Source organism: Suillus bovinus (genome assembly GCF_016758785.1).
Source record: "Suillus bovinus strain UH-Sbo-P2 chromosome Unknown EDB93scaffold_34, whole genome shotgun sequence".
NCBI lineage: Eukaryota > Fungi > Basidiomycota > Agaricomycetes > Boletales > Suillaceae > Suillus > Suillus bovinus.
Window position 1 is genome coordinate 47,536 of NW_024542090.1, and position 20,013 is coordinate 67,548.

The window sequence follows — 20,013 nt, forward strand, 5'->3', positions numbered from 1 at the left end:
GAGTGAACTTCTGTCTGGCGTTGTCTACAGTCTATGCACTGCATACAGGCCTCTTAAAGTACGTGGTTCTGGCTGGTTAGCATTCGTCTTCGTCTTCGTCCTCGTCGCTTCCTTCCTCTCCCGTGCTGTCTTCAACCTCGTCGTCGCTGTCTTCCGGCTGCGCGGCCCAGTCTGAAATGTCAAGCTTTTCGTTTCGCACTGATTCTGTCAAGAATGATTAGTTGCTGTTGAAGTAGGCGAGCGGGATGGTGGGCTCACCATTATCTTTTACTTCGTACCCTGCCTGGGTAACGCATCTTATCAATTCTGCTTTTGATCCTACAGTAGTACTGTTGCCCAAAATGCATCCGTCCAGCTTCGCCCTGGAGTAGGATATGTCATTGACAGATAATGAGTGGCAAATTACACACCCATCAGAAATCACACAATGATCCAGGAGGACGCATCCCACAATTTTCACCATCTTTCCGATGACACAATGTTTTCCTATGGTAGAATTTTTTATGGTTGACTTCTCTTCGACACGTGTGAAGTCTCCAATGGAGGTGTCAGCTACGAACTGATGTATCTCATTTTCAGTGGTGATCTGCTCAGGCAAGAAGAAGACAAACGTGACGGTTTGCTTCGAGGTACGCTGGTAGATTGTTGACGCGAATAGCGAACCCATCATCCGCTCGATGAATTATAATTCCTATTCGAATGCTCGTAGCATATTTTTCCTGCTTGGTTGATTGGTACTGCAATTTGCATAACCAAGGAAAGAAGTCGTCTCTAAGAGAGTCAAACCGAGTTTTCTGAGCCAACAAGTCGAGCACAGCGCGTTTACAAACGTAAACATGTGAGTCTAACAACATCGAAGACATCTTTGCCTGTGGATATCTAAGGAATTGAGTCATCACACACAACTGCGGAGTGATGCTAATCACCTTGAGAGTAAGGTCATCCGCAGCTCCACTTCATGCCTGTTTTTATGGATTTCATGAGGACTATCTACATACAACAGGGTGCCACTGAGGTGATCCCATACAATCGGAGTTGGTTTTGCTGGAGAACCCCACTCGTCTGGAGTGGTTTGCTTGTCTGATTTGTGCTCATACCAACACGAAGTCACAATGGAACCATCTGACATCGTGTCCGTGCGGAACTTGTTGAGCAGCTTTGATAAGGGTAGGAAAGGTGGCGGTATGAAGTCGCAAGGGATGAGAATGAAGTCTTCCTTGATGCGGTTGGCGAAATGACGAAGTACGGAGCATGTCCCTGCACTTAGTTCCTGCGATTCATCGAAAGTCTGGAGGTCAATATGAACGGAAGAGAAGGATGCAGATGAAGACTGTGAGTGAATATAATGTGATATTGCAGGGCGGTGGGATGAAGGACAGATCAATAGAACATCTGAGACTCGATAAGTCATCGTTGATCCGAACAATTTGAATGAAGTTATCAAGTCCACCTTTGATGCCAGACTGCTCTACCCATGACAAGGGATAGTCGAGCATGGGTTTATTTGAGATCGGAAGCAACGCCTTTGGACAGGGCTCATCACCATGTTCGCCAGTCAAAGGGAGTAGTCTGCAAATTAATGATGATGTAGAGCATCCATAATTTATGAGTGTCAGGACTTACTCATTCCCAAATCCCGCAAGAATGACTGCTACGAATTCACGAGTAACTACCTCAACTGGAGTAACGTCAAAATTCATCATCGAGCGCAGGGGTACGAAACGAAAGTTTCTAACTCGGATCTTATCGATTCTTCATGATCAGAGTCATACATTACCTTCTTCCTACTGTGACATTGTGACAGTCACATACAGTTGCTCTGAGTCACTCTGACAGCCTCATCGATCATCTCCAGCCTCCCTGTCAGCGTTGTGCTTGCCGCAATGGCTGCTCAGCCGACCGTGCATCAGCTATTTAGACGCCTGGAAACTGTAGGCAAGGGTGCCTATGGTTCCGTCCATAAAGGCGTCCATATACCCACTGGAAATATTGTCGCCCTAAAAATCATTAACTTAGACACTGCTGACGACGACGTGGAAGCCATTCAACGCGAAGTAGCTCTATTAACTCAGCTTCGCGATGCCCCCAACGTCACAAAGTATTATGGCTGTTATCTTGACGGCCCGCGCGTTTGGATCGCTATGGAATTCGCTCAGGGAGGAAGTGTCCGTACTCTCATGCAGACTTCTAAAGACCGTGTTCTCGAGGAGCGGTTCATTGTACTCATCACCCGCGAGGTTGTCATTGGGCTCAATTACCTACATAAATCCGCTATCATTCATAGAGACATCAAAGCCGCTAACATCCTCATCACTGCCACCGGTAAAGTTATGATTTGCGACTTCGGTGTCTCCGCACTCTCTGCCACAACTACGAGCAAACGCAACACTCTGATGGGCACCCCGAATTGGATGGCTCCTGAAGTAGCACAGCCAGTTCCAGCGTACGACAGCAAGGCCGATATTTGGAGTTTGGGCATCATGATTTATGAGATGGTAAAGGGTGCACCTCCTCACTCAGATTTGAGGGACGCAATCAAGGTTATGCAATTAATAACCAAGGTACAACCCCCTCAATTGGTCGAAGCGGATGGTAGCAAAGAAATGCGAGAGTTCGTAGCGCATTGTCTTAAAGTCTCTCCAAATGAGGTGAGTCTTTGGATTTTGGTGTCGCCCTGATTGATGGCATAATTAATTCGAGGAACAAGCGATTTTCCGCTGAGGAATTACTCAGAACGAAGTGGATCAAATCTGTGTCCAAGGCAAACGTGTCTACTCTACGGGAGCTGATACTCCGGTACGATGCTTGGATGCAAAATGGAGGTACTCGCAATAGCTTGGCCGAACCGCTCGACTGGGAGAATGAGGAGAAACGAGAGTGAGTGTCATTTGTCCAACACTGCCTACTGACTAAAAGTTATTCCGTAGCTTGCAAGGCGTTGTAGATGAAGAGACAGACCTTTGGGAATTTGACACAATAAGGCGTCGAACGTTCCAAGCTGCATTGAAGGAAGATACATTACCGGATACCTTCCCAGTTGACTCGTCACTATCAGTTCCTACTATCAAACCTTCGGCACGGTTACCGACATCATTGCGTGGCCTTTTTGATGATGACTTTGGGCATCTTGGAGTTGAAACCTTGCGGGCTCCGATACCACCTCCACCACTACGTGATACTCCGAGCCCAACACCTCCAGCACCTTCTTCTTCTTCATCACCATCACGTGATCGTACGCTGTTCAAACGTACATTAGCCATCACAGACAGCACAGATGATGTTCAGATGGTCAAATATAACGATTTCGCATTTCCTCCCAGGACAGTATCTAGAGCGAAATCGAAACTCTCCACCAATGTCCCAAGCTCTATGGATGTGGAAATGAAAGAAGAGAATACGCCTCCAGAGGAGAGGGCTGAAGGTATATATGTTGTAACTGGCATCAGCTGTTGTCTGCTTATTCTCTTCACAAGCCTCTGTTATCGTTGTGGAGACTACTCCGACATCTCCTCTATTGCCACCCATTAGGCCTTTTGCGGTCCGGGAGAGGAGCGGTAGCTCATCAAGCAAAGGCAGTGACGGTGGCAGCTCTGCAGCAAGTTTAATCCTACCAGGACTTAAAGACGCGGTGAAGGTAGCAACGGCAGCATATCATTGAGTTTTTTGCTCATGTCATTCTAGGTGCCTACCATTACGTCGGAGCACCAGTTGGGTCTAACCGATTTGCTCCCGCCTTCGCCTATGGCCCTTGCCCATAATAAAAGCTCTTACGTCCATTCTCCCAGCGGACTTGGATCACCCGCGACGACAAGCGAAAAGAGCTCCATCAGTCTTGGCTCCCTTCCTGCAGCGAATGCTTCCAGCGTTTCCCTTACACTTACACGGAGCCATTCTCCCTCAGGGCTTTCTAACCTATCTCACTCTGGTCCATCAGCACAATTATCAACTGTCGGGCCTCAAGTATTGCCGCTGGATCTCTGTAATATCATGAGTCACGATGCCACGAATGTGCAGCTGGTACGGTCCGTCAATGATTTAACAAAATGGCTGTCTGTAATCGAAGTTGGTTTTGCAATGATGCTCGAACAAGCTGCAGGGGACTCTATAGCAGAAGAGCAGGAAGAAGGTGCTATTGAAAGAGATCCCTTTACGGAAGACGCGGACGCGTGGAAATGGGATTCTGTAACTGATATCGTCCTGGAGTCGAGCTAGTTGTCAAACTTTGACCATCTTGATATCCTAATGGCATTCTAAATAGCCGATAATAGATTGGTATACTTATGGACTGTATGGACTTGTTATGGACATCCTTGGTAACTACGAAATATAATTATACTTGGTGAGATATGTAACAATGACCTCGACTGCTTTGGTTACGTCACATTCGTCTGTCTTGATGTGTATATCAGGTTTCTCGGGAGCTTCGTACGGCGCAGATATGCCAGTGAAGTCTATAATTTTTGTAAGTGCTTTCGTCTGACAGAGATAGATGTGGTGGTGGTGACTTACCCTTGATTGCTCCTGCACGAGCTGCTTTATAAAGTCCTTTCGGATCACGCTGTTCAACTACACTGAGAGGGGCATCGACAAACACTTCGATGAATCCGAGGCCTCCTTTCTCATGAAGTTCGCGAGCTAGTTGTCTATCTGCTCTGTAAGGCGATATAAAAGCTGTGATCGCGATGCAAGCAGAGTCTGCGAATAATTTGGAAACCTTCAAATCAAGGTAAGGACGTGTGACTGCTCATGGTCCTAGACTTCTAATGCAGTACCTCGCCTATGCGCCTGATATTTTCCACTCGGGAATTCTCGTCGAAACCAAGGTCCTTATTGAGCCCGAATCGAACGTTGTCTCCATCGAGCCGATAGGTGAATTTGTGTAAGTGAAGTAGATGTTGCTCAAGAGCACATGCTATCGTTGACTGCGAGGGAATCAGAGCACCAGTGGTGAGATGAGACAGTAACAGACCTTTCCACTAGCACTGAGTCCAGTCAGCCAGATAGTAACGCCTGTCTGTTTTAGCAAGCCAACGCGTTCTTGCGCGTCGACAGACCCTATAAACCTTAGTAATTTCTTTGTGGATAAAGGCCGTTCGAAGAACACACCTGGATGAAAAGTTATGTTTGTTGACATCTCAGTACTAGTGAAGGAGTAAGTAGATTAGTTTCAGTGACTCACTGTGTTATATCCAGCTCTCGGACTCCCGATTCCCTGGCATGTGACTGCATACTTAAAAGACCTGACCCATGTCGCAATATAGCGTTGGTATGACGGCATCACTTCATATGTGTGGGCAGCCGCGCTCGTTACATAGTGTGACCACACCCCAAACTAGGCAGGTGTGATGCCGGGACTCCGTGCACCTCTGTCAGTCTTTTTTTAATAAATGTGCGGGCCCAACGGACAACAAACAAAAGACGCTGTCCTGTCTTCCATAACTGGGACTAAATATAGTCACTAATGTCGTGTGGCGGCAGTGCGTTGTGAGGGTTGTATAGCTGCATCATATTCGCAACAAAAAGTGATACATCATGGCATACCACTCGATCATACTATAAGGTATTGCTGCTAGAATTATTAAACATGACACTAATGATATTACTCTCATCATACTGCTTCACGCCTCCGAGGCGATGCACGTAGAATATCATCCACCCTGTTCGCATCCGAGGTTAAATAACATATCATGGTCCGGAAGATACACTGCGTACCTGATAATCATCTCTGCTGCTTCGCTTGCACTTAGCACGACCTGTCGCTTCAGTTTATAGCTCTCTGTAACACCTAATTGTCTCATCGAGCCAATGGTGCCCTGGTTCATATCTGAGGATCTTATGAGTTCAGCATCCACACCTGAAAAGTACACGATCATACCGAGCCCAGCATCTGACTGTCCCTCGTAATGTGCGGCTCTTAGCCTGGAAACGAGGTCGCTCGAGTCATAGCCAGCATTGTCCGCGAGGATGGTCGGTATTTGCCTCAAAGCACGGCTGAATGCCTCGGCAGCTATCGCCTTCTTGCCCTTGACCTTGCGCGCCGCCTCCTCCACAGCGCAACTCATCGACATCTCGGAACATCCACCGCCCAAGACAACGCGTGTCTCTTTGACTGTTTGCGATAAGACAGAAAGTGCATCATGCAACGAGCGCTCTGCCTCGTCAACCATCTGATTGGTTGAACCACGAAGCACAACAGTGCAGGCTTCGCCCGCAGCAACACCAGAGAATTTTATAAGCTGACATTCCCGATCAGCTCAAATCAGCAAGGAGATCACAATGCGAACCTTATCCTCGCCGATGATGATTTCCTCGATCAAATCGCACCTCCCAAGCTTCACCAGATCTGGTTTGTCGAACGTGCTTGCAATCTCGCCACCAGTGACGAGTGATAGTCTCTCAACACCCTCAAAATCGGCATGCTCGATCACCATGATACCTTTCTCTGCCAAGAGAGACTCAGGGTAATTGTAGATGAGCTGCCGATTGACAAAGCAATTGATACCATGTGTGGCGATCGCGTCGACTTTAGCTTTCATTTTTTCCTATAATGCGTCATTAAAAAGTCAAAAAGACCATGAGAACGTGCGGATACCCGTTCAGCCCGCTCAAGCTCAGCAAGTTTTCCAGTCGAGTCCACTTTTACTCTGGCTCCAAAGATCTTGATCTTATCAGTGTCCATTGCTTTGAGGAATTGAGCTTTAGTCCGAGATTAATGCAAGTTGGACCAACACGTACAGGTGTTGGCAATTAGAATTTTTGCGTTCTCCATCCGCTTAGGGGAGTTCACGGCGATGGTTTTGTCGAGAATAAAACCTGTATGAAATACGTTCGTGAGACAAGTAAAATTGATTGCATATTTCAGCTGACCTTCGTCAAGGTATGAGTCTGTGAGTTTGCCTCCGACCTTTTTGATTATCTGAATGTGTTCCAAATCTGTTGAGCCCTAGAAGATAGTCAGACCTAGTGTCGTATACAGCGTTTACAATATACCTTTAATCGAAGCACAGCATCTACGGCTAGGTTGGCAAAGTAATCTTTTTCTTGTGATAAGACTTTCGATGACAAGGTTGTACGGGCAATGTTGAAAAGATCCTGGTGGAACTGGGCAGCATCGGAGCTATTTGGGAGTACGAATCAAGTCGTCGTGCTCGTAAGAATCATAAAGTGATATAAAAAACGTCAACACATACGCATGATCGACCGCTGCATTCTCCAGTGCCGCAAGCGCAGCAATGCTTGCGACCCGATATCCCTCCACAATCGTCTGAGGATGTATTTTCATTGCAATTAACTTCTCCGCTTCCCTCAGCAGCTCTGCTGCTAGCACACACACGCTCGTTGTTCCGTCACCGACTTCGTCATCTTGGACTTTTGAGATGTTGACGAGGATCTTGGCTGCTGCATTGTCGAGCTGGATAGACTTCAGGATCGTTGCACCGTCATTAGTCACCTGAATCTCTCCTGAAGATGCTGACTGCAGAATCTTGTTCATGCCCTTTGGCCCAAGCGTTGATTTCACGAGGTCGCCGAGAGCGAGGGCGCCGACGAAAGAAGACAGACGGGCATTTTCAGCTTTCTCCTCTGTTGCCTGCATAACAAATACTAGACGTCACACGAATTGCAAAGTATCAAGCTGCCAGAGCCTACCTGCTGACCGAAAATATGCATGGACATGGCTATAGCTACAGTCTTGGAGATTGCGGGACAAGATTAGGCGAATGCGCTCCACAACGAAATATCATGAAATCAAGATTTCTAATTGTGAACAACACCCCTGTTCAGTGTTTACTTTCTACATTCTACATATATTCAAGATGCACCCAGAGATCGTGTATATCCTCGGTACTTACATAGTACTCCAAAGTCCCATGTCAGCTATGTAACGTTGCCGAGCTCCCTGCTACTGCTGTCACGGTATGCTAATTATGTAGATGGAATCACGGACTTTGCTGCATTCCCACACAACCAGATGACGGATTTCTTGATGGCTTCCGTTACCTCTTCTGTGCTCAGAGGCTGATCAACAGGTGGACAATGGAGGAAAATGACTTTAGTGGTCGACTTATCAGCCTTTCCGCTTGCTCGTTTACTCTCGGCTAGTGAGCAGTAATAGATGAAGTCGCAAAGGTAGTGTCCTGCGTCCAGGGACGAATATATTTGCTTCCAAAGCCATGTCAATATTCCTGACAAGATACGTGCAGATCACTCTCACCTCGATGCCCGACTTTTTGAGGTGATGCACAAGCTTCTCGACATCAATGTCTGTGAAAATCTCCTCGGGAAACGGCTCGTATCCCTTTCCAAACCCACGCTTAGGTGGTTCTGTACCATCAACAGGTGGTTCAATGAGGTATTCACTTAAACGTGCTCTTTCCATCCTCTCCATCTCCGAAGGTTCTGATTGTCCGCGATTGGAATTAGAGTTTTCCTCCCGTGTCACGCGTACGACCGGCGCATGACTACCAGTGGCATCCTTCATGTTGTAACCAAACTTATGTCCAACCCTCTCCATTCGCAATGGTCCTCTCCCAGCGACGCCTACGTGAAAGATGAGATCGAATCCATCTGCTGGCAAAATGGTGTCTGGGAGGTCAGGATCTGCAGAAGGAGGAAGAACAGGTGGTCGCGCGTGCAGTCCGGGTACAATGGCAAGAACATCTTCGTATGTTACGGGGACTTGAAGGGTAGATAGATAAATGTCGCGTGTGTCCTGGGTAAAGCTATTTGCTTCGACCGTGGGGTTTTGATCATCAATTATAGTGGTTTCATCAGGTGAATCGACGGTCAAAACGGTGTTGTGAAGCGGCTTGACGGCCAGCCATGATGGGTTGACCGCATAGCGAGAGAACGGCTAGATTTGCTGACAGTCAGGCGCGCGTTTGAAAGGGTGAGAGCAAGTAAGGCTCAAAAGACGACTCACACCAAAACCAGTTACAAGAACATGATAAGGTCGCACTTCTGATGCAGGAATACCATTTACATCGATGGCTGGCATCGTTAGCTCGAGATATGCAAATCAACCAACGAGGATGAGTTGCATAGCCTGTGGTCTAGAGCAGATATTGTAGTGCTTCGCCCTAGAGCTGGGACCCGGGACACTGTTAAACTACGTAAATAGGGATTTTACTATATATGCACTTTTGACAGCTTGAATTCTGAAGGCAATATTTAAACGTAGCACTATACTTCTCAGCGCTGTCTTTTGATTACCGTATTGAAGCTTTTTAAAAAAGCCGATAGATTTAACTTGCCTCTTCTCCGAACGACTATATGCCTTTAGGTGCGCTACTGTATTTGCCATTTCAAGTGCTCACACCGACGAAGGCTTTCCACAGTATCTTGGTTAGTCATTTGATCATTTACCCTAAGCATACTACTGACACTCTATTACAAGTCCAATATGTCTGCAGTCTGTTTTGGCGGAGAACATCAATAAACATCTGGACAGCGGCTGCAGTATTCATGTGGCACCTAAAGGAGAACCCTCATCTCGACTCAACAACATAGCACCCAAGAAGTTGGCACCCATATTCAGCCAGAGCCATGACAAACACACCAGCACTGTGGCTGACGGCCCTTTAGCACCTCCATCGATGACCCAATACACGCCCACTACCTCCAAGAAACGAAAGTTGCAGGTGTCATCGATATCAAGCAAACCCTCAAAGGGCACATCTTCTAACCTTAAGTCTGCCGTGCCTCTTGCGGAAAGGGTTCGCCCACAATGCCTGGATGAATTTTGCGGGCAGAAGCACTTAACTGGCCCCGAGTGTCTTCTGACGAGTATGGTGGACAGTGGTAATATTGGCAGTCTTGTATTATGGGGGCCACCTGGGTGAAGGAATTCTACTATGTTATCATTAAATTCGTTACTGACACACCTCGAGCTGCGGGAAGACCACTTTGGCAAGATTATTGGCACGAAACATGGATTGTAATTTCAGGGAGCTAAGCGCGACTTCTTCTGGTACGAACGATGTTCGCGCAGTGCTCGAAGAAGCCAAAGTAACACTTTCATTAACCGGAAGGTAGGGCAGAACTTCTTTCGCATGTTACTTCATTGTCTTCACTTATGTCAGGAAAACAATATTGTTCTTAGATGAGATACACCGTTTCAGCAAGGCGCAACAGGTACCATTCTTCCAGACACATTCGCGGCTATCTCTGAAGCAAATGAATAGGACGTCTTCCTTCCATATATCGAGAAAGGCCAAATACAGGTATGTAATACCATGAAGACGTCTTGATTGTTAACACAATGGAAGATGATTGGAGCAACAACCGAAAATCCGTCATTCAGGCTGACAGGCGCCTTGCTAAGTCGTTGCAGGTGAGTAAAGATGTGATGTCTTATCTCAAGCACCGACTTTTGCAGAGTGTTAGTACTTGAGCGCTTGACAAACGATGACATCCGAGGTATTATCTCTAGTGCTGTAGAGCGAGTCTTGACATCCGTCCCTCGTGATTGTGAACAACCGGAATCCGAAAGAGCGGCAAGTCCGGCGGTCGGTGCAGAATCTATGACATCGCAAAATCCGCTGTTTCAGTTTCAGCCCTCGCAAGCGCTTATTGGTTGCGGTGGTCCATCTCTGCCGTACACCCAACTCACAGACCGTGTCATCTCTTCCATTGTATCTCTTTCTATGGGAGATGCCCGGACTGCGTTATCTTTACTAGAGCTTGTTCTGGCTTCTAAACCAGATAGAGATGAACATGCCCTTCTCGCATTATTACGCCAAAGTGTCTCTGCTTCTTACGACCGTGTAGGGGAAAACCACTACGACATGATTTCAGCGCTTCACAAGAGCATCCGTGGCAGCCACGGTAGTGCTGCCATGTACTGGTTAGCACGCATGCTGACAGGAGGAGAGGACCCGTTGTATATCGCGAGAAGATTGGTGGTCTGTGCAAGCGAAGATATCGGGTTGGCTGATGCGCGCGCCCTTCCTTTAGTACGTCGACAAATAACACAAGGCAAATCCTAATTGAGCATTTACAGGCAATGGCAGCTCTTCAAGCTTGCCAGGTTATTGGCATGCCCGAGTGCCGAATCAATCTAGCACACTGTGTAGGTTATTTATCAGAGGCGCCGAAATGTACTCGCGCGTATGAGGCATACAATCGGGCAGAGGTAGCAGCAAAGTCAGACCTCACAATGCCTGTACCCATGGCGGTCCGTAATGCTCCGACAACCCTCATGAAGGAGCTTGGCTATGCAGAAGGCTACAATTATAACCCCAATTTTCGGTGCGTCAACATTTTCGGAATGCTCAGTGAAGCGTCGCTTAAATCTTTGTACTCACAGGCATCCCGTGTGCAATGACTACCTCCCGATTGCGTTCCGCGGCGATAGTTTTTTAAAGGAAGTTGGAGACCTCTCGGACAAAGTTTGGGATGAACGGGAGTTATTGCGTTGGGAGCAAGAAGAGAATGGCGGACGGTTATGGGAAGGTCGCTCGTCCGCTCAACATCGTCGTTGAACTCTGCATCGTTTGGCTGTTGTCGATCCCTCCTTTGATGCTTCGCTACTGCATTGCGGGCAACATTGTAATAAAACAACAAGTCTCTCTCAGATAAGCACACTCAAAAGAATAATGTGCCGTTCACACATTTCAGTACAAGTGTCCGAGTCTGCATATCTCCATGTGCTAGGCAGCATATGCGAAGCATAACCTTTTGGGCCATGGTTGAATGGCAGAGACGGCAAGAAAAGGTACAGTACGATGTGAAGGTACGTCGTTGCACTGAAGCACGCGGTTCTGTAACATATTGAACGACAAATGCAGTGTACTCACCTCTATGGGATCCACTGCACATGCGCCCATCCTGAAGTGAGAATGCTTCCATGCGAGTCTTGCACAGAGATAGCATAGTTCCGGCGGCCGGTACATGAGCCGGATCAATATTACGGTACTTTGCGAGTAAGTGGATGCCCACAGGGATCAACGTTATGGTATTCCAAATGCGGTGCTATTTCTGTTAGACATAATTTCAAGGCACCTTCTTATCTCACAAGACACACACTCACGACGCCATGCGTACATACCCGGGTGCCATGAAAATGGTCGTACCGAACAATTGGTCTTCCAATTACGAAAATAGTCGCTTATCTGCCTTTGAGGTAGATACATATAGTTCTGCTGAAACTTCTCGTCCAGTACCCTCTTGTTACCATGAGCCTGACCGCTGCAGGGGCGATCAGCGAGCACACTGTGCCCAGCGAGAAAGCTCTTAGCACTAGTGACAAATCCTTCGATGGCAAAGGCGACGTCGAAACCGCAACAGTTGATGCTGACAGCGAGGAAGGCGTGCTCTCCAATGAACGTGACATTGCTACGCACGTCATCTCGGTGGACGACGACCCTTCTCTGAATCCGTGGACATTCCGTTCCTTCGTCATTGGTCTTGGCCTCTCAGCCTTTGGCGGAGTACTCGGTGAGCTTCTTTGGATTCTTTTTTATCCAGTATGATACTCATTGACATCAATCTGTAGCCGAAATCTATTATTTCAAGCCTGTGCGTAGTAGAGCAAGCATGGCAACTTTATTTGCTCATATCATTGCCGCAGCAAACGGTTCTGGTGTCATTGATGTTCCTGGCAGTTGTATCTTATGTCCTGGGCATCTTCATGGAGACTTTTATTCCTCGCCGCGGATTCCTGCGTTACCTGAACCCCGTATACCAATTTACCCACGTCTATTACTTCATTCTAAATATCTTTCGCAGGGACCATTCAACAAGAAAGAAAATGCTTTCATTGTGATCATGGCAAGTGCCTCTGCGAACTCCGCCTTAGGTACCGAAGTTCTTGCTGTCCAGCGGTCAGTGAGCATTACTCATATGAGTATAATTTACTGATCTTTGTTAAAGATTGTATTACAATATCACGCCCAATCCCGCTGTCTCGGTTTTCCTACTCTTCTCTTCTCAGCTTCTTGGGTACAAGAAATTTCGTTAAAGTTCCAGCGGACGCTGACAAAGTTCTACAGTTATGGAATTGGTGGCATGATGAGAAGTATGTCCACAATTGAATCTGTTATTGAACTCGATGCTCACATACCTCTATCAGGCATCCTGTTGTACCCATCAAAGATGTTATATCCTACTGTGCTACCATTATTGTCCATGTTCGATGCTCTCTACGAGGGTGGGATGGCAGCACGGAAGAAGCTCAGAGTCTTTTACATCGTGTTCGCTGCGTAAGTCCGATTAAGACCCGGTTGCAATGATCAAACATGCTGATCGACTCAGTATCTTTATTTGGGAGCTCTTCCCAGAATGGATCTTTCCACTTCTGACTGGGTTTTCCATCATCTGTCTTGCAGCCCCTAACAATGCTGCTGTCTCGCGAGTGTTTGGTGGCAGCAACGGCAACGAAGGTCTAGGGCTCCTGTCTATCTGCTTTGACTGGCAGGTGAGTGTGAATACGAACTTCGAAAGTGGACCCCGTTCCTGACCGGATCTGCAACAGTATATTTCTGGTGGGGTGAATCCTATGGCTATCCCGCTCAAAGCACAGGTATGACCTCTTCTCAAATCTACTGGCCGAGCACCTTACATATTTTTTGAACAGTTCTCCAATTTCCTGGGCTACATTTTTTGCATGTGGGATCACTTCGCTCTGATTTGAGACCTTGCATTGACTTACGTCTAGGATCGTGTTTGTTGCGGTGTATTACAACAACATCTGGAAGGCTCAGAACTTCCCATTCGTCAGTCTACATTCATATATAACGGCAGAACATTGACGCCAACTCCCCACAGCTTTCTCAACTCTTGTTCTATGAGAACGGAACACAGTACGATCAACTACTTATTCTCAATGCCAACTATGAAGTCGATCCAACACTCCTTGCTGAACAAGGCTTACCTTACTATTCCAGCACTTGGATAGTCTACTTGCTCTCCTCAAATTTGGCAAGTTCACTAAACGTTAGTAAAACTGCTGACTGACAGTTTGAAATCCTAGGGTTTGGCAGCCACGTTTACCCATCTTCTCCTCTGGAACCGGGATGACTTGCGCTCTGCATGGAGTTGGATGACTCCGTCAAGCATCAAACAAATGTGGGAGAATTTTGACTGGAAGTTCTGGAAAGCGGACGGAATGCGGAAGCAAGACGTCGACGATGAAAATATCGATCCTCACTACAGGGAGATGCTGAAGGTCAGGTTTGCATTGCTGTGTATTCAGCTTGTAAACATTAACATATCTGTATTAGTACCCCGATGCTCCCAACAGCTGGTACTTCGTCGTTTTCATCCTGTCCTTCATTGTTTCCCTGGTCGTTATATACAAGTCCAATTCAACTTTGCCATGGTGAGTAGCTGTGATTGGAAATGTAGTCCAAGCTGATGAACAGTGAAGGTGGGGCTTCATTATCTCGCTCATGCTGGCGACGATTTCTATTCTATTCTTTGGTGCACTCGCCGCAATAACAGGATTTGGATTCATCATCCAGCCGTAGGTCCTTGAATTCAATTTCGATCTTCGATGTTTCAATTTGCATTCAGGTTTATCCAGATGGTCGGTGGTTACCTTCACAGAGGGATGCCAGGTGATTGGCTTGCTCGTCGTTAATATGTTTATTGACGAATGCTACAGTGGCAAATATGTATTTTGTTCTATACGGATACAGTATGTATCAACCTTGCATTCCAAGAACAGGTCGGCTTACCCAATATTACAGACACTGTCACCCAAGCCCAACTATTACTCCGCGACCTCAAGATTGCTCAATGTGCGTACGTTCCAAGCCGTAGGGCAATATGTGTTGACTGTAATTTACAGATGCAAAACTGCCACCTCGCGCTGCATTTACCGCCCAGATAATCGGCACGCTGCTTGGTGCCATCCTGAACTTCTGTGCGCACTGGCACCTGTTATATGACTATAAAAACCGACTGACATTGCGCTGTAGTCATGATGAACTCAATTATAGATAACCAAAGTGAAATTTTGTTGTCTGTTCAAGGAACCAACATCTGGTCTGGTCAACAGCCACAGCAATACAACTCTCAGGCAATTGCGTGGGGTGGACTCAGTTACGAGCTCTTTTCCGTAGGCCAAAGATACCAATGGGTCCCTTGGGCGTACCTACTTGGACTTTTCGTACCCGTTCCGTTCTGGGTCCTTCACAGGTACTGGCCAAAGCTTCGTGCGGATTATCTTTATACTCCAGTTATCGCGTACGTCCAGTATTCCTTGAATTGCTGACAACACGTTCACATATTTCGCAGCTACTTTATCGGATGGCTTTGTGTTGGGATCAATTCATCTATTCTCTCTTACTTCGCTGTCGCATTCGTTTCGCAATGGTGGCTGCGTACGCGCCACCCTCGCTGGTTTTCTAAATACAACTACATCATCGGAGCTGGTGAGTATTTTCGAACGTCATGAGGGACCCTGGATTAATCGAGTGATGCAGCCCTTGACGGAGGCACTCAAGTCATGGTGTTCATCCTCTCATTTGCAGTGCAAGGCGCTGGTGGGACCTCTCATTTGTTCCCTGCATGGTGGGGCGCAAACCAAGGAGGTAATTATGATCACTGTGCCATGTTGAACTGAAATTATGTGGCGCTTATCGCACGTATCATTACTAAGTGGCCCGTGTATATGAGCATATTTATCCTATCAGAGAATGTGCTGTTGGTGCAGCAGCGCTCTTTCCACGCCTTCAACTACGTTGAGATGTGGAACACAGGAAAACGCCTCATTAGATGCGTGCCACGGCTGTGGAATTCGAAAAGTTGCTGGAAACATGAGGCCGCTAAGCAAGTGTGAAATGTTCTGAAATGTTGCACTGCCACCAACGCTTCTCACCTGGCTGTGACCTATTTCCTTTTGGCCGTGCCGCTCGGCTCCAGTAGTTTTCGTTTCAAACTTTTATTTATTATTTCAATGGAAACATTTATGGCTGGCTCGAGCTCTACAACGTTCTCTACCTCACTGCACAAGGCTCATCTCTCCCTGTCTTTCATTCAACGCTAACTTTCAGCAGACCATAGGTGTCTTGCTGCACAACTCTACGGGGAACAAAGGATTCGTGACCACAGCTTTCAAAAACAATAGTAACGGTCAGTACAATGGAACAATAAACAACACGCCTTAAACATGCAACTCATTTGGAGTATCCTTTATCATGATCCGCAGCTGAAAATCCGGACCCAACAGGATCGGCAGCGTGTATCTATCCTCACTTTTACCTCTACCACCACTGGCTGGTTGGTGCTTTCATCGTTTCTCATGTTCGCCCGTATCGCCAGGTTGCGATTCCTAGCATTCCTTACTCTCTCTTCATTGACAGCTGCTAGAGATGATTCTCTGTGTATGTCTTCACTTACGGCATTGAAATTGGAATACATCTCATGATTTGTGCAGTCACTTCTTCCGTGACTTATTGCTCACCACCAGAGACACTTCTCATTCAGCAGTTTGACATCGCATATTTTGCAAAGAATCAGTCCATATGGTTCAATATTTCCGCAGCAAGTGTCGTACGTGGCTCTCTTCTTTAGTAGAGCTCTACCTCATTTTTCTCTCAAGGATCCCAACGTCAATGTGACCGCCAATGTAATGCTGAATGTTTATGGGATGCATCCAGTGAACTTTACTGTCGATTTGTGCTCGCTGTTCAGTGGTGCCCTCTGCCCATTGCCGATGTATAACTTCACCGGTTCCGACTCTATCCCTCTACCATCTTCCCTTGGTGTTTCCGACAAGATCCCTAGCATCGCTTTCCAAATTCCGGATCTTGAGGCATATGGTATGCTCTCGCCATGTTAGACTAGACGTTGCGCTCATGTCTCATTAGCACAATTGTCCCTCACGGAAGTGAACACTGGAGTCCTTAAGGCCTGTGTTCAAGCAACCCTTTCTAATGGCTGGTCAGCACATCAAGTAGCTGTGGAATGGGCAACTGGTGCACTCGCCCTACTCGCTCTTCTTTCTGCGCTTTGCTACTCGTTTACGCCGGGCGCCCTGGCACCCTTCCGTCTTTTCGATCTTCTCTACCTATATCAATGGACTGCATCAACGGCACTCCTGGATCTTAATTATTCCTCAGTCTATCGGGCATTCACGACCAACTTTGCATGGGCCATGTGTTTGTTTTCCGCGTCCGCGACCTCTCCCATTCAGATTTCCATCAACAACATGCGTCACCTCACTGGAGGCAACATGGCCGATGCCACTGGAGATTCTGCAGTCGCTCTCGTGAACCGTAAACTTAGCCCATACAATGCCATGGCTTCGTCAGCTTTTATTGCTTCGAATCCATTCACGGCCATTGATGTAGAGAACCTTTGGTCGTCTTCCAACATGACTTCCGCCAACCATGTCTCGGACGTTTTGGCCGCCTCTGTTCAAGAACTCTCCACTGCTGGCGATGTGCAGCTTGTGACACCCTCATCCGCCAATGTTCTCCAGGCCGGTGTACCTATCTATGTCAACTCTGTTGGCATCGCCACGGCTAACTCATTCATGACCGTCTTCCTGGTCGTCTTGATGATTGCCGCAATATTGCTTGTAGTCCTCTTCATCGGTTACTGCGTCCTTGCCGTTACATTCCGGTATGGACAACAGACAGAAGGTTACGTTGCTGATTGGTATCATCGATATCCTTTATATGCCCACGCCTGGCTGTTGCGCATCGTGAGTATGGCTTAACTTTCATTTAGTCATATTTACTTATCCACTGCTCTAGTGCCTGATGGTATTCACTCCAGTGACAATATTCGCGCTTTATCAGTGGACGCTCAAGGACTCATGGTTGTCCATATTCTTTTCAGTCATTTTATTCCTTGCGGTGGCTGGCTACATCCTATATTCTATCATCCTCATACATCGTCTAGCCTTTCGTTCAACGCCGTCCGAACTGTGTACGCAACCTGATCTCCTAGCTTCTCATGGTCCTCTGTACGCCATATACCGCTCGGAGCGATTTTACGCGACTACTCCCTTGATATTGGCTATTTTCGTGAAGGCTCTCTTTATCGCCTTTTCTCAAGCCAATGGTGTCGTGCAACTCGTCGCAATTCTCATTGTTGAATGCATGGTCTTTGCCTCTCTATTAGCGCTTCGGCCACACAAATCAAGAGGTGCTGATGTCCTCGCAATTTACCTGGCGATCACCAGAGTGCTCTGCACTGGCCTCATGATAGCTTTTTTGGAGAACCTAAACCTAGGGGCAATACCTCGCGTTGTGGTTGGCATTGTGATAGCTGTTATCATTTCGATTGCAATCGTTGTCATGTTTATCAACACGCTCGTGAACACGGGTGTCATGAGACTTGTCCGGGCATACTATAGACGGCGCCCGGGTGCCACACCTTGTGTTTTGGATGCGGAGAAGGGCGTTGAAATTGAGAAAGACTGGCGGCCACGGAATCCCACGCCAGAGCGGAACATCCCCCTGGATCCTGATGTCAATCAACCATATCCCGACAGTCCTTCCCAGACTCTGACGGACCATCACAGTCTCTATTCAGAAGAGTCAGGGTCAACAACTCTAGGTTCACTGCTCCCACGGCGGTGGTCAATCCAACAATCCCACCCCTCAAATCCTTCGCGTTCCAACTCTCAATCTCAGTACTCAACGAGTCAATCAAATTATTCACCCTCCCGTTCCAATTACATGTCAAATGCATCATCACCTCGGCAGTCCGTGCCGCCTTCCCCGCTGCACACACAATCACCATCACATAGCAGACAGCCCACTATAGACGAAGACCCTCCATTTCCGTAGACGTTATTTTTTTCCTTTAAACCATATTCTATAGAGTTAAAGCACTTTCGCCTTCTCGCATTGCCTATGATGACCATTCTTCATCTGGTATCAATCACATTCACGCACTCATTTGGACAAATCATGTCGATAGTTCATTGATTCCTTGTCATCTTATCCTTATTTGCTTAATGATTAGTGTCAATACAAGTAACATATTTTCGTGTAATTTGGTCTTAGACAAAGCAGATTGTTCGTAAAGTCGGTCCAACAAATTTGATCAAGGATGACCGGTGACCAATCAGCGCTGAAGTCGTTCATGGACAATTTCGTCATAGGACAGCGCGTGTGTAGGCACATGTATGGTGGTTTTACCCCGCCAGAGTAGTGGTTGCCCTATGATAGTACTGCAATTGCCCTTGCCTCCAGCGTGATATTTCGAACCGCTGAGCTGTAGGAACGAGTTCAAGACGCATTTTGGACAAAAATGCATGTCCACTGCGTTAATCGTTCTCGGGCGTTAAACGGCCCGTACCTACGTACCGTATTACATGCTTGTTCGGGTCCACGATTGAATTGAAGGTGTTTAGTTTGTGAATGTATCACGTGATGGGTACGTATGAGCATGATTAATAAACTTTATTTACCGTTCACCGCGACACCACAACGATGAACTCAAAGAATAAAGCCACGAAAGCGAAAATCCCTAATAGAAATTTAAGGGTAACTGACTTTTTTACCCGAAAACCAGCCCAACCGCCGAGTTCGTCGGTTGTGTTGTCTCAACCTAGTCCAGTCGCGTTGGCTACACGTTCGCATCAAAGCAACACCTCATCGTCTGATACATCTGTGGCAGTCTCTAACAAACAAAACATAACTACTCCTGCTTCCCGTACGTCCACTTCTAGTGGATCTGGCACTCTTCTTTACCCACTCCACACATCATTTAAAACTCGCTCTTCTACTTGTCAATCTCCAACAGGTCCTATGGCATCACCTCGTATTACACGCAGTCATGCAGCACAGAGCACCCCTAGGAGGGCCCCTCAAAAGCGTCCTCATTCCCCAGACCAGTGTTTCGGCGCTTCTCACCTCCTGAGCGCGTCTTCGTCCGCCAAGGTCAGGTTGCCTCATAAGCGCAAGAAGAAATTCGAGAGCGACTCCGAGAGTGAACGCCCAAGCGGTGTTATCTATGTCCGCTCTCCTTTAAAACCATCAACACTGGCCCCTCCACTCACAGGGCCTCACACCCCTTCATCTAGTAAGCATCTGATATACAGTAGCCAATCTG

General features: G+C 47.1%; 9 protein-coding genes across 9 annotated transcripts; 5 read left to right on the plus strand and 4 right to left on the minus strand.

The window, feature by feature from the left end:
• Window positions 1-76: 76 nt before the first annotated feature.
• EDB93DRAFT_1251168 (UDP-3-O-glucosamine N-acyltransferase) lies at window positions 77-1,700 on the minus strand (the record flags this gene model as incomplete). Its single annotated transcript, XM_041453121.1, has 7 exons — window positions 77-204; window positions 259-362; window positions 411-559; window positions 612-879; window positions 927-1,392; window positions 1,451-1,569; window positions 1,624-1,700. The coding sequence occupies 7 exons, from the start codon at window positions 1,698-1,700 to the stop codon at window positions 77-79; spliced, it is 1,311 nt and encodes a 436-aa protein (XP_041306860.1).
• Window positions 1,701-1,791: 91 nt separating this feature from the next.
• On the plus strand, window positions 1,792-3,611 carry EDB93DRAFT_493618 (kinase-like domain-containing protein). The gene is made up of 3 exons (XM_041456551.1): window positions 1,792-2,648; window positions 2,708-2,877; window positions 2,928-3,611. Exons 1-3 carry the CDS (start codon window positions 1,884-1,886, stop codon window positions 3,526-3,528), a joined length of 1,536 nt encoding a protein of 511 aa, XP_041306861.1. The 5' UTR covers window positions 1,792-1,883; the 3' UTR covers window positions 3,529-3,611.
• A 103-nt stretch (window positions 3,612-3,714) lies between these two features.
• On the plus strand, window positions 3,715-4,212 carry EDB93DRAFT_1086736 (uncharacterized protein; the record flags this gene model as incomplete). The annotated part of the gene is made up of 1 exon (XM_041445993.1): window positions 3,715-4,212. A coding segment is annotated over one exon (498 nt), but the record flags the coding sequence as incomplete, so codon positions are not given.
• Window positions 4,213-4,317: 105 nt separating this feature from the next.
• On the minus strand, window positions 4,318-5,134 carry EDB93DRAFT_1086807 (adenylylsulfate kinase; the record flags this gene model as incomplete). The annotated part of the gene is made up of 5 exons (XM_041446000.1): window positions 4,318-4,451; window positions 4,510-4,714; window positions 4,773-4,922; window positions 4,970-5,055; window positions 5,107-5,134. The coding sequence occupies 5 exons, from the start codon at window positions 5,132-5,134 to the stop codon at window positions 4,318-4,320; spliced, it is 603 nt and encodes a 200-aa protein (XP_041306863.1).
• A 351-nt stretch (window positions 5,135-5,485) lies between these two features.
• EDB93DRAFT_1227639 (chaperonin Cpn60/TCP-1 family) lies at window positions 5,486-7,737 on the minus strand. The gene is made up of 10 exons (XM_041451242.1): window positions 7,648-7,737; window positions 7,191-7,588; window positions 6,991-7,117; window positions 6,868-6,943; window positions 6,736-6,813; window positions 6,593-6,681; window positions 6,285-6,542; window positions 5,876-6,236; window positions 5,713-5,824; window positions 5,486-5,657 (listed from the first exon to the last, which is right to left on the minus strand). Exons 1-10 carry the CDS (start codon window positions 7,672-7,674, stop codon window positions 5,609-5,611), a joined length of 1,575 nt encoding a protein of 524 aa, XP_041306864.1. The 5' UTR covers window positions 7,675-7,737; the 3' UTR covers window positions 5,486-5,608.
• Window positions 7,737-9,086, minus strand: EDB93DRAFT_1150246 (uncharacterized protein). The gene is made up of 3 exons (XM_041449661.1): window positions 8,921-9,086; window positions 8,213-8,851; window positions 7,737-8,160 (listed from the first exon to the last, which is right to left on the minus strand). Exons 1-3 carry the CDS (start codon window positions 8,993-8,995, stop codon window positions 7,924-7,926), a joined length of 951 nt encoding a protein of 316 aa, XP_041306865.1. The 5' UTR covers window positions 8,996-9,086; the 3' UTR covers window positions 7,737-7,923.
• A 91-nt stretch (window positions 9,087-9,177) lies between these two features.
• On the plus strand, window positions 9,178-11,564 carry EDB93DRAFT_493886 (P-loop containing nucleoside triphosphate hydrolase protein). The gene is made up of 10 exons (XM_041456552.1): window positions 9,178-9,280; window positions 9,336-9,342; window positions 9,395-9,835; window positions 9,888-10,028; window positions 10,080-10,131; window positions 10,182-10,220; window positions 10,266-10,330; window positions 10,376-10,952; window positions 11,000-11,247; window positions 11,306-11,564. The coding sequence occupies exons 1-10, from the start codon at window positions 9,271-9,273 to the stop codon at window positions 11,478-11,480; spliced, it is 1,755 nt and encodes a 584-aa protein (XP_041306866.1). The 5' UTR covers window positions 9,178-9,270; the 3' UTR covers window positions 11,481-11,564.
• A 609-nt stretch (window positions 11,565-12,173) lies between these two features.
• On the plus strand, window positions 12,174-15,565 carry EDB93DRAFT_1086798 (OPT oligopeptide transporter protein-domain-containing protein; the record flags this gene model as incomplete). Its single annotated transcript, XM_041445999.1, has 22 exons — window positions 12,174-12,435; window positions 12,494-12,516; window positions 12,569-12,676; window positions 12,727-12,821; window positions 12,871-12,939; window positions 12,990-13,015; window positions 13,070-13,199; window positions 13,252-13,414; window positions 13,472-13,519; window positions 13,574-13,605; window positions 13,655-13,712; window positions 13,765-13,932; window positions 13,970-14,164; window positions 14,220-14,317; window positions 14,366-14,461; window positions 14,512-14,555; window positions 14,603-14,635; window positions 14,688-14,738; window positions 14,789-14,863; window positions 14,919-15,186; window positions 15,238-15,374; window positions 15,426-15,565. 22 exons carry the CDS (start codon window positions 12,174-12,176, stop codon window positions 15,563-15,565), a joined length of 2,319 nt encoding a protein of 772 aa, XP_041306867.1.
• Window positions 15,566-15,810: 245 nt separating this feature from the next.
• On the plus strand, window positions 15,811-19,127 carry EDB93DRAFT_1150259 (uncharacterized protein). Its single transcript, XM_041449662.1, has 6 exons — window positions 15,811-16,074; window positions 16,151-16,325; window positions 16,379-16,494; window positions 16,544-16,763; window positions 16,812-17,650; window positions 17,703-19,127. Exons 2-6 carry the CDS (start codon window positions 16,244-16,246, stop codon window positions 18,741-18,743), a joined length of 2,298 nt encoding a protein of 765 aa, XP_041306868.1. The 5' UTR covers window positions 15,811-16,074; window positions 16,151-16,243; the 3' UTR covers window positions 18,744-19,127.
• Window positions 19,128-20,013: the final 886 nt, after the last annotated feature.

Bases quoted from the DNA above. Each gene is read 5' to 3' on its own strand.
- EDB93DRAFT_493618 (XM_041456551.1), top strand. From the start codon at position 1,884: ATGGCTGCTCAGCCGACCGTGCATCAGCTATTTAGACGCCTGGAAACT. The intron at 2,649-2,707 runs GTGAGTCTTTGG...TCGAGGAACAAG, and splicing joins TTAAAGTCTCTCCAAATGAG to CGATTTTCCGCTGAGGAATT. The intron at 2,878-2,927 runs GTGAGTGTCATT...GTTATTCCGTAG, and splicing joins GAGAATGAGGAGAAACGAGA to CTTGCAAGGCGTTGTAGATG.
- EDB93DRAFT_1227639 (XM_041451242.1), bottom strand. From the start codon at position 7,674: ATGTCCATGCATATTTTCGGTCAGCAG. The intron at 6,237-6,284 runs GTTCGCATTGTG...CGGGAATGTCAG, and splicing joins TCATCATCGGCGAGGATAAG to CTTATAAAATTCTCTGGTGT. The intron at 5,825-5,875 runs GTATGATCGTGT...TAAGATCCTCAG, and splicing joins ACAGTCAGATGCTGGGCTCG to ATATGAACCAGGGCACCATT.
- EDB93DRAFT_1150246 (XM_041449661.1), bottom strand. From the start codon at position 8,995: ATGCCAGCCATCGATGTAAATGGTATTCCTGCATCAGAAGTGCGACCT. The intron at 8,852-8,920 runs GTGAGTCGTCTT...CAGCAAATCTAG, and splicing joins TTCTTGTAACTGGTTTTGGT to CCGTTCTCTCGCTATGCGGT. The intron at 8,161-8,212 runs GTGAGAGTGATC...TGGCTTTGGAAG, and splicing joins TCAAAAAGTCGGGCATCGAG to CAAATATATTCGTCCCTGGA.
- EDB93DRAFT_493886 (XM_041456552.1), top strand. The intron at 10,132-10,181 runs GTACCATTCTTC...GCAAATGAATAG, and splicing joins GTTTCAGCAAGGCGCAACAG to GACGTCTTCCTTCCATATAT. The intron at 10,221-10,265 runs GTATGTAATACC...ACACAATGGAAG, and splicing joins TCGAGAAAGGCCAAATACAG to ATGATTGGAGCAACAACCGA.
- EDB93DRAFT_1150259 (XM_041449662.1), top strand. From the start codon at position 16,244: ATGTTCGCCCGTATCGCCAGGTTGCGATTCCTAGCATTCCTTACTCTC. The intron at 16,495-16,543 runs GTACGTGGCTCT...TTTTCTCTCAAG, and splicing joins ATATTTCCGCAGCAAGTGTC to GATCCCAACGTCAATGTGAC. The intron at 16,764-16,811 runs GTATGCTCTCGC...ATGTCTCATTAG, and splicing joins TCCGGATCTTGAGGCATATG to CACAATTGTCCCTCACGGAA.